The sequence below is a fragment of the Scatophagus argus genome, chromosome 4, assembly GCF_020382885.2.
Source record: "Scatophagus argus isolate fScaArg1 chromosome 4, fScaArg1.pri, whole genome shotgun sequence".
Taxonomy (NCBI): Eukaryota; Metazoa; Chordata; class Actinopteri; family Scatophagidae; genus Scatophagus; species Scatophagus argus.
In genome coordinates, this window is record NC_058496.1 from 22282845 (window position 1) to 22292715 (window position 9871).

The window sequence follows — 9871 nt, forward strand, 5'->3', positions numbered from 1 at the left end:
AACAACAGATACCATGTATATAAATCTTTGCACTCAGCTTGTTCCTCAAAGATACCATTTACAAAATGTCATTGTTCTTATATTATACAAAAACACCTATAACCGTGAATACAGTACATAAATGATGGCAGAATAGTTGAAAACATCAGGCCAATAAACCAGGACGTGCGTGTGTGAGTGTCACACACACACAAAAGAAATGATGAACTAACCATATCTGAAGCAAATGACCATTGGATTCTTGCTACTGAGAATAAAAACCAAACATTTAAACGCAAGTAAATGAAAGATGAAAGGTTTAAAATATTTCAGTAGTTTATTTATTTTCACCTTATTCACAAGTTTAGTTTAGATGTAGCATAATTTGTTCATATATTTTATTCGCCAAATGTTTTTTTCTTTCTTTTTTAAAAACATTTCTTTTTTAAATTTTTGCTAATGAATCACCGGCCTGGGATGCTTAATTCGCTGTATAAAGGATATAGATTTCAGTACTTTGGTTACTAAATGCTTATAGGTAGGAAAATATGGTAACTGGACTACAACAAAGTAGGGAAAACCAAAATCAGTTTTGAATTCATTATTACATTAAATGTGTTTCAGTTAAATGTTTGTGGTCTATTGTCCTGCAGTTCCCCTGCAAGGTCAGTGGGGGGCAGCATTGCAGTTTTTGAACTGCTGCTGCAGAAACAAACATACCTCCAGCAGCAGTTTTGCTCTAAAGCAGCCGTTTGGCATTTAGCTCCTCTGTCATGCAGTCGATTTTGTTGATTCTGAGCATGAAAACAGCAGCAGCACCTTGTTAAAGTGTTTGTTTGGCCTTCCGACTGTTTGTCCCCAGAGGACAAGCACTGAGAGCACATATCATGAATAACCTGCAATAACCTGGTGTCTTATTTTAATTTGCCTTTGTAATGGAGTGCAGAAACAGTTTATGACCCCAGAGGTGAGGCTGGTTGTTAAAGGTGTTCTGTAAAATGTCAGAAATACATGAGTGTTAAACTGAAAGAGATGATTGATTTTTTTTTTCCACTTAATTTTTTAACGTTTTGTGTGGTGGCAGGGGGTTTTCAGCAGAGATGTTCTTTGATAAACTGCTGCTTTTTTCTCCCCATACAGACCTGAAATAACAACACTGATCATTGTTTACATTTCTGTTTTTACAGAAATCAGAGAAATCTGACTGAAGTGAGAAACACACATAGCTGAAATCAGTCAGTCAGCAAATTTGAGTACTTCTTTTCTCTGAATGCAGAGAAAAGAAGTACTCAAAATGTCACAGAAGACACACGTGGTATTTGTTTTAACATTTTAACGGTGTCTGTGTTTTGTGCATCCACCGTCAGGTGGTTGGATACTCTTATGTATACTGATAATAATTCAGTTCAATTCAAGTTTTAAACTAAATAATAACGCCAGATCATAATCGGTATTCAGTTTTCACGATGAGTGTGGGATAGGAACAGTGTGTTGGCTGAGCTGTAGAGATTCAGATTGACTTGATTTACCAAATCAAAACCACTGAGGTCAGTAGATTTTTAGGACTGAAAAAAGAGTTCACAGGGGGGTCACAGTACAGTTTTTTTTCTGAAGTTTATGACCAGTTTTGTTGATGTTGGAGGTTGCTGTCATAGATTTGAAACTTTTATCAAGTAATTTGTATCTAGAATTTAATCCAAAAACATTATTTTTATGAAACCTTTTTTTGGAAAAATCATCTGGTTTTAAATAGAAATCAGCTTGTTTCAATAATTTTATGGAAATCGGTTATATTTTAAAACAAGAGACAACAGTACAGGTTGCACTTGTATCAAGAAACCTGAAACTTGCGAAATAATACATAAAATAAGTGGATTTTTATTGCAAAGAGTTTGAAATAATGTTACTGCGCTGGAAAACTTTTTGCACTTGATTTCACAGAAAAAAAAATTGTACAATTTTAATGGTATCACGTTAAAGGGGAAAAAAAAAATTGTACAATTTTTTTTTCCCCTTTAACGTGATACCATGCATCACAGCAGGGATCCTCATGTCATAAAACTTTGGGAGTCAAGAGGATTTTGTCAGTTATTGCTTTGTGAGATGGTGACAGTAGAGACTCAAACCTCTGATCGCTCATTTTCACCAAGTGCATTACCTCACCCTGAATGAAATAATAGTCAAATAAAACTTTCTCATTTTGCTGGGGTGTCCCTTGGGTGTCTCTTAGGGGCCCCTGAGTGTCCCCAGACCCCACTTTGGGAGCGGTTGGTCAGGCCCACGTTTACAGGCTGTGGTAATGATGCTTGTTTGTCCAGTGGTCTGTAAATCACATCGACATTAGAGCTGTCACAGGATCCACTGGAGACACAGCAGACCATCACTAATACCCTGTGCCTTGGAGACGCTCGCCGCTGGATCTATAACACCAGCCCAAAAGAAAAAAGGAGTGGAGGAGAGGAGAGGAGAGGAGAGGAGATAAAAGTAGTTTTAAACCAATACAGACCATCTTTAACAGGAACCTCTGGAGGTACAACTTCAAACTACAGCTACAAATCAGATAATTTTAGATGAAGTGAACAATTTACACCGAATAAAAGAGCTTTTAAACAGAGGAGAAGAAAGACTTTATTTGTTGTCATTTGTCAGTCAGTCAGTGTTAAAAGTAGTTTGCGTGACCAAAATAACAAGCTCCTTTCTTTGGTTGACTTTAACACCTTTGTTTGTTTGAACCTTCACTCTGCATGGTAAAGGAACAGGTAAACATGTGGGAAGGTTTCTTAAAAGTTTTTTGTCTGCTGTGTGGAGGCAGGAAGTTTTCAGCAGAGCTGGTCTATGGTAAACTCTTGCTTTTCTCTTCTCATGCAATGAGATGAATTAAAACTGGACTCTTGTTTCTGTTTTTGCATGAGAAGAAACTGTTTTATATGACATCTCAGTAAAATAGTTTACTGCACATAAAATTATCCAACACAGTCAATGTGTAGTTACCTTTATTGTTCAGGTGACAGTTACATCTTTATCATGTGATGACGAAACTGTGAGCAGGAACATTTCTCTGATCTATCCTATGTGCTGCATTCAAGGACACTCTGACATCTCAGTGCTTATATTGTTGTATTTTAGCTTTGTCAAAGTGATAGGCTTTAAAATAACAAAATACATATAAAAACTACATTTCTGTTTTGTGAACAAGTCAAACAAACAATATTTGTTAATCATCACATCTAGAAGTGTTGCAAGGTGATAGTTACAAGTAGTTCTATTCTCCTACTTTTAATGCTAAGCTAGGCTAGCCATGTCCTAACTTAAGCTGCGAGTTGAAGAAATAATTCAACTTATTTGCTCTCTTTCCATTTATGAGATGATCACTCTTGTGTATTTGTAAACGTAAATGTATACTAAATACAACTGCCATTTGTGACCCAATGAGAAGTAATACTAATGTCACATTGCTGTAGCTTGCTAATCAAGAATTCTGTCTGTCAGGATCTGACTGCAAGGAGAAACTTATGTATTATTTCTGGCTTACATATGATTTCAGAAGACAGCGCTTCATTGCACCTAAACACTGAATTGATGTTTTGATGCCAGTGTTAGTCCTGATTGAACCCAACCAGCACCGTCAAATTTCAGCCCCATACTCTAACCCTAACCCTAAGTTGGTATGTGCTTTAATTCTTACGTTGCTAACCATAATAACATTTGAAAATATCTGTACACAACAAATGCCTTATACTAAGCACTTGGACAGAAAACCCCTCCTCTCTCTCTCAGGACTGAATCCTCCTGCAGAGCCTCACAGTCTCTCTGATTCAACAACCTCTGCACCCTCAGCAGCATTTTGTCTTTATTTTCTGCAGCGTTCTTCATTCATTACAGCAGCTTTACTGGAAGACGAGCTGCTTTTATTGGCGCTGCTCCCTGTAAAATCGGTCAGAGCTGGCAGAGAGACTAACCTTTAAACTGAGAGAGAGTGAGAGTTTGTTAGAGGAAAGATGGACGTTCTGGCAGTAAACAGGAAGCAGTTCACACACACAGAACCGTGGATAGACATATTTTCAGCACTCTGCGCTGTGTATGCGTTTTGATATTTATTGGGAAGCGACGGCTCCTTTAACCTCACCCATCGACCGCCCAGCACTCCCATTAAGGCTGACTGGGATGTCCACAGGGAGAGAGAATAGGAGTCAGTGTGTGTGTGTGTGAGAGGGTGTGTTTGTCTCAGAGAGGAATCTTTCAAAGGCAATAGGTTGTTTCTTGGAGTGTTTATGGCCTTATCTCTCCATCTAAATGTTTGTGTAGTCACTTCATGTGTGTATTTAAAGTGAAGAATGTATTCTAAGCGCAACAGGTGATAGACAGGGTCTTAATTTGATTTCTAAGTATAACTGATGATTCAGTATCATTAGTAAGATTATCATTTGTAAAAATAAATGTTTATTTCATTTCTTTTCTAGAGTGAAATAAAAAGTCTAAAATCAATCTCATGTCTCTCTAAGCACAGGTCATAGACTATATATTAAGAGGGATAACGCAAGAACTCCACAAGAGTAAAGTCAAAGCATCTTGATCACCCCCTGGCAGCAGGCTACAGTGCAGGTCAGGAACCCGCACAGGAGCAAACTAACAGTACACATCAAATAAATTTGTTCCAATAAAGGTTTCTGTCTTTTTAGGTGGTTCTAATCACACTGATCTATGTTGAAGAATTAAATTTTCCATTAAGTTTGGTTTTACTTAGTTATTTGATGCTATAAAGCTGAGCACTGCTTGGGATTAGGTCAGATCAGTTTATGGGCGGGAACTCAACCGTGTGGCTCTTCCACCTTATCACTGCTGATGGCAGTACTTGTATGAGGTAATTATGGTGTATCTGTTTTTTCATCATCCTTGCTACTACTTTAGTTTTCTTTAATAATCTTTATTGCCGGTAGTATTTAACAAAAAACATACAGAAATTTTCAGTGTTTAATATATCAGAGGACTTTCTGGAATGGCTCTACAAAGAGTCACGATGGACGTTTCACAACCAGTTTTTCTCTATGACTTTCCCGAGCAGAATGGACAGGAATTATTCCTGCTGGACTTCAGCCACATACTAATGCAGTCTTTGTGGATGGTGTGGGAGCAGCTCAGTGGGTGGCGGCTCTCTGGATCTACATGGTTCTGGCACATTAGGCAGAGTTTACGGGTCCCGGCAGCCTGACCACCACCTGCTGCTGCCGCGGCCGCTCTCTGCTGGGGAGGTGTTGGTCTCTGGATGGGGCCCGGGGACGTGGTCCGACCGATTGGCCTCGAGGCTGATCTCTCATTCTGTACCAGCTTGAAGCCGACCTGCTCAATGACCTCCTCCATGGACATGCCAGCCAGTGTACCACGAGAGCTTTTCACCTGCTGGAGTAGCATCGTCAGCTGAGCCCTGTTGCATTGTGGGAACCGAGTCCCGAGCTTCTCTAGGACCTTGCCTAGTTTGTCGGTGGGGGCCGAGGTGGCAATGGCAGCAGCAGAAGCAGCAGTCAGGGGAGGCGGGGAAGGAGCTTCGGGGTGCATAGGTTGAACAGGAGGAGACGGGGAGAGACTGGGAGGGGGAGTCACCCTCAGTGGAACTCTGATGTGGGGCTGTAACTGGTGCTGGGGTGGGAGAGGCTGTTGGAAATGGTGCGGGTGTCGATGAGGGGGTGGTAAATGGTGATGTGGTGGTGGGTGGTGATAGCGCTGACGGTACTGGGGATGGTGAGGGGGCTGGTACTGTTGTGAGTAGAAGTGTGGGTGTCTCTGAGGAGGAGGGGGCTGAGGGTGGGTCAGGGACTGTATCACCTGACTGAATCTCAGGTCAGCCTGTAGGAGAAAAGAAAAGTTGTTAAGAGATGAGCTTAAGTTAGATAAGGTTTAAACCCTTCGAACCCTGATATTCCCTCAAAAAGGTCTTGTGCCATAGCTGGCTTCAACATTATAAAAACTTATTTTGATAATCAGTTAATCACTGATTCCAGCTTACTGTTTATCTCTTTTCTGTTGAAAATCAAGCATCTTCAGATTATTGGGCACATACAATTAAAGTTAACTTTCTAAGTTGACATTCTGATTTTGTTTCTACTTAAGTCTGACATGTTTCAGTAAATTCTGAGATGTCTGCTGATACTCACATGCACATCATGTTTTTAGAATGATGGGTTACGGTAATTACTTATTCATCCATTCAAAAATATATGACATTTCCCATTATCGAAACGCTTCCACAGGGGGGTTTTACCGTGGGGACCAGTGGCAGAGTCGGGACATTGATCCTGGGGAGGGACTCTAATTCACGACCCTGCTGGAGCTGCTGCAGAACCTCCCGGAAACGGCTCTGGAGCTCAGCCTGGTTCTTTCGGACCAGACCTTCCTTCTTCTCCCACTCATGCCTCTTGTGATGGTACTGCTGCGGAAACTCCACCCTGAGAGCGTTCAGGTACTGCCCCACCTGACACAGGTAACCACAAGATCATTGTCAGCTGTAAGGTTTCTTGCTCCATGTTTGGTCTTTCTGGACTAATGTCCATGTCTACCATTGGTTTACTGTCACATAATTTAGATTTTGATTTTGACATAAAACAATGTATTTGCTGTCACCGAATATCAGATCTGTGCTTTGACTCGTGATCATTAAGTTCTGATGTCTGTACTTCTCTCAGCCAGGCCTCGATGCGAGCCATAGCAACGTCTCTCTGCTTTTCCACAGCAGCGACCTCATCCTGTAAGGCCAACAGCTCTGCCTCCTGTGCCTCCTTCGTCACTCGCTCCATCTCCTGCCTCAGCTCGTCCAGCTCCTCCTGCCACCGCCGCTGCTCCTCGCTCTGCTCTTCTGTGAGAGCAGTTAGTTTCCCTTCATTCTCCTCCAGCTCCTTGGCCACCCTGGAGTGAGGAGGAAAGATGACAGTGTAGTGTGAGGTTGTGTTCTTATGTTCCTGGGTATTTTTGTTTGCGTAAAACTACAACAGTAGCACCACTGAAGTGAAACTTTATCCCAGAAGAGAACTTTGAACATGTATTTTTGTTTTTAGATAGCACATTGTTGTTATCTTCTAAATTGCACAAAGGTGATGTTAACTTTCACCTTTAACTAACTTGTTGTTGATATATTTGTTTTAGTCGTGCGATCATTTTAATATTACCTGGTATTACATTGAGTGTAAATACCAACTGAGTGTAAATACTCTACTTACACTGTCTTTTTGGATTTTACCTGTTCCTCAGCTCCTCTGCTCTGTTCTTCTCTAAAGTCATTTCCTGTTTCTTGGTTAAAAAGTTCTTCCTGGTGGCCTTGGAGTTGTTCAGCTGCAGTTTAACTCGCACAGATTCCAGTTTGTCCAGAAGAGCCTGAGAACAAGATAGCAGAGTACACTTCTGCTATAGTGCCCTGTTTTGGACCACAAGTGGTGAAAAACTCCACAGTGTAACGGTGTGTGTGTGTGTGTGTGTCAGACAGTTTCACCTGGTGTTGGCGAGTGGCCTCCTCCTTCTTCTTCTGCAGTTGTTGTTTATCTTTCTCGTGTGCCACCTCGTCCTCATCCTGTTTTCTAATCAGACTGTTGTACTGCTCTGTCAGGCTGGAGCTGTACTCCATCATGACCTCCACCTGGCTCTCCCAGTCCGGGTCTGTGTTGACACCCAAATCTTCTGTCATGTTGTCTGTCTGCACAGCCTTCCCCTTCTGCAGCAGGCCTGGTAAAGGAACCATGGCAGGGTCAAAACAAGGAAACAAGAGTGAATAAGCAAAATACTAATATTACAACGATTTCAAGACTCTGACTACACCACAGAAATGACCACTGAGGCTCATGGGAATTGCTGTTCTTAGAAACAAAAAGCAGGCTGTAGTTTAAGTGCTCAGTTTGATTTGGTTCATATTTTGTCCCAATCTTCTGTCCTCTGAGTGGAGATTTAAGTCTAAAAGGATGAGAAATCTCTTGTGCCTATTAAATGAAACTATTAAATGCACGGGAGGAGAAAGCTGATGATCAGGCTTAGGCGTTCTTATAAGATTGGTTGGGATGTTTAAACCACAGATGAGGGACAATGTCTCTTAATGTACATTTTTTTACGTGAGCTTGCATGGTAGGTTTTGACATACGTTTTATATATTACTAATGCCTATAAAGCAAGACCCGTTTCTCCGTTGCCTTGGGGGCATTTAAATTAAAGCTTAAGTTGAAAGGATGTGTATTATGATTATTACTATTACTAACGCATTCGAATATGCAGTATTTTGGATAAAGCGGAGCTAACTTTACTGTGCCATATATACTGCTCGCTAGTAAATGCCGTATTTCTCTCTGGAATGTCCAGGGATTTATAAAGTGCGATGGAAATATTTGAAGAACGAGTACCAAAAATAAGTACACCACTTCCGGTTACTTTACCCCCATTGCTGTAACTAAACATACACTATGTCGTACACAAAATAATCATTAAACCATTATCGGTGACTGAATTAATTGTTATCGGTTTCTTGTCAATTGTTTTCGACCCACAGTAGGAGCATCATGGTCGCGATTTGATAAATGTTTGACTGACTTTCTGTTTAATTTCGGAGAATCTGAAAATAGTCTGGTCCAATTTAACTTCTTGGGCGATATCGCGTCTGACATTTACCTTAAATAACAGCAAAGAAATTCACAAAATCTAAATCCCAGATGTAGCGCAATATACAAGTGACACACGTGTATTCTGTTTTAGGGTATTATTCCCTGTATAAATCTGCTGTTGTCAAACACGGACATAGTTTTAACTTACCATCCACTGTCATGTTTGCTAACGCTAGCTCCAGGTCCCCCTGCGGCGTTAGATGTTGGACTTCTTCTAAGGCCATGCTAGCTGCTTCCCCCCTAGCGTCCATGCTAACTGAACTTCAAATATGGACCTACCTTGGTGGGTTAGGTTTTCTGACTTGATAGCTAGCAGCGGTAAATCTCTCAGCATCCTACGTAACCGATACAAATTAAAATGTGCTAAATCCCACTTTACAGTTGCCGCCACTGAATTGCTAACTACGCGGAAATGCGTGTGTGTCGCTAAAATGATTCGACTAAAACGGCCCAAAGATCGTCTAGGGAAACTTTTTTTCCAGTGGAAAACCCTAACCCTAACCCCTAAACCTTTATTGAAAATTTTAGAATAAAGAAAATCTTAATAGCCCCAGCAAACAAATTTCAAAAGTAGTCAGCAAAAAAATACTCATAGAATCAACTGATTGTCAGAATGGGTCCTATCAGTCTTAGTGTTATAACTGGTTGATATGCAGCCGATATTAAATGTTTTTATACTTTCAGGTAGAAATCAATAACATAGCATCATATATTATATCTTGATGACTTGTTTTGGCACAAAGATCTTGATCTACAAGTAGCAATTCTAGCTGTAAAATAAATGCATTGGATGCATATAATTACAAAGTGCAATGTTTCCACTTATGGAGGAGTAAAAGTCTTGGCTAAAGCAGCTTAAAATGAAAATTCTCAAGTAAAATAAATGTACGTCAAAATTCTACTTTAGTACAGTGCTTGATTAAGCTAAAAGTATTTACCTAATTTCCACTACTGTTGTTCAGGCATGCACATGTTTTTTTTCACATTTTGAGAAAAGTATGAAGCTGGAAGCATTGTTTTCTTTATGGATTTATGGATTTGATATTTCCCAAACAGACGTTTAGACAGCTGTTATGCTGTAGTGTGAGCAGATAAAAACAAAACCACACCGGTTAAAAAAAAAAAAAAGAAAAAAGATTTTATTAAAACAAGTAAAAATGAACAGTGTGGCATCTGTCCAAATATTTTTGTGAAAACTGTAATCAATCAAAGTAATGAAAGATGAGCACTGTTGAGAGGAGCCTGAGATCTTACAATTTCAC

The 9871-nt window shown here is 40.2% G+C and overlaps 1 protein-coding gene across 2 annotated transcripts; it reads right to left on the reverse strand.

Moving 5' to 3' along the window:
* Nucleotides 1-4882: 4882 nt before the first annotated feature.
* rnf214 (ring finger protein 214) lies at nt 4883-9086 on the reverse strand. 2 transcript variants are annotated; one of them, XM_046385803.1, is made up of 6 exons: nt 8889-9086; nt 7457-7686; nt 7208-7341; nt 6648-6876; nt 6236-6445; nt 4883-5820 (listed from the first exon to the last, which is right to left on the reverse strand). In XM_046385803.1, the coding sequence occupies exons 1-6, from the start codon at nt 8941-8943 to the stop codon at nt 5023-5025; spliced, it is 1656 nt and encodes a 551-aa protein (XP_046241759.1). In that variant the 5' UTR covers nt 8944-9086; the 3' UTR covers nt 4883-5022. The 2 variants fall into 2 exon arrangements, with proteins under 2 accessions (XP_046241759.1, XP_046241758.1); XM_046385802.1 differs by having other exon boundaries at nt 8758-9052.
* Nucleotides 9087-9871: the final 785 nt, after the last annotated feature.

What these genes read in the sequence shown, in the direction of transcription:
- rnf214 (XM_046385802.1), bottom strand. Translation starts at nt 8,860, where the DNA reads ATGGACGCTAGGGGGGAAGCAGCTAGCATGGCCTTAGAAGAAGTCCAA. An exon ending in TCGAGGCCTGGCTGAGAGAA is followed by an intron (nt 6,446 to 6,647) that starts GTACAGACATCA and finishes TACCTGTGTCAG; the next exon opens with GTGGGGCAGTACCTGAACGC. An exon ending in CTCTGCCACTGGTCCCCACG is followed by an intron (nt 5,821 to 6,235) that starts GTAAAACCCCCC and finishes TTTCTCCTACAG; the next exon opens with GCTGACCTGAGATTCAGTCA.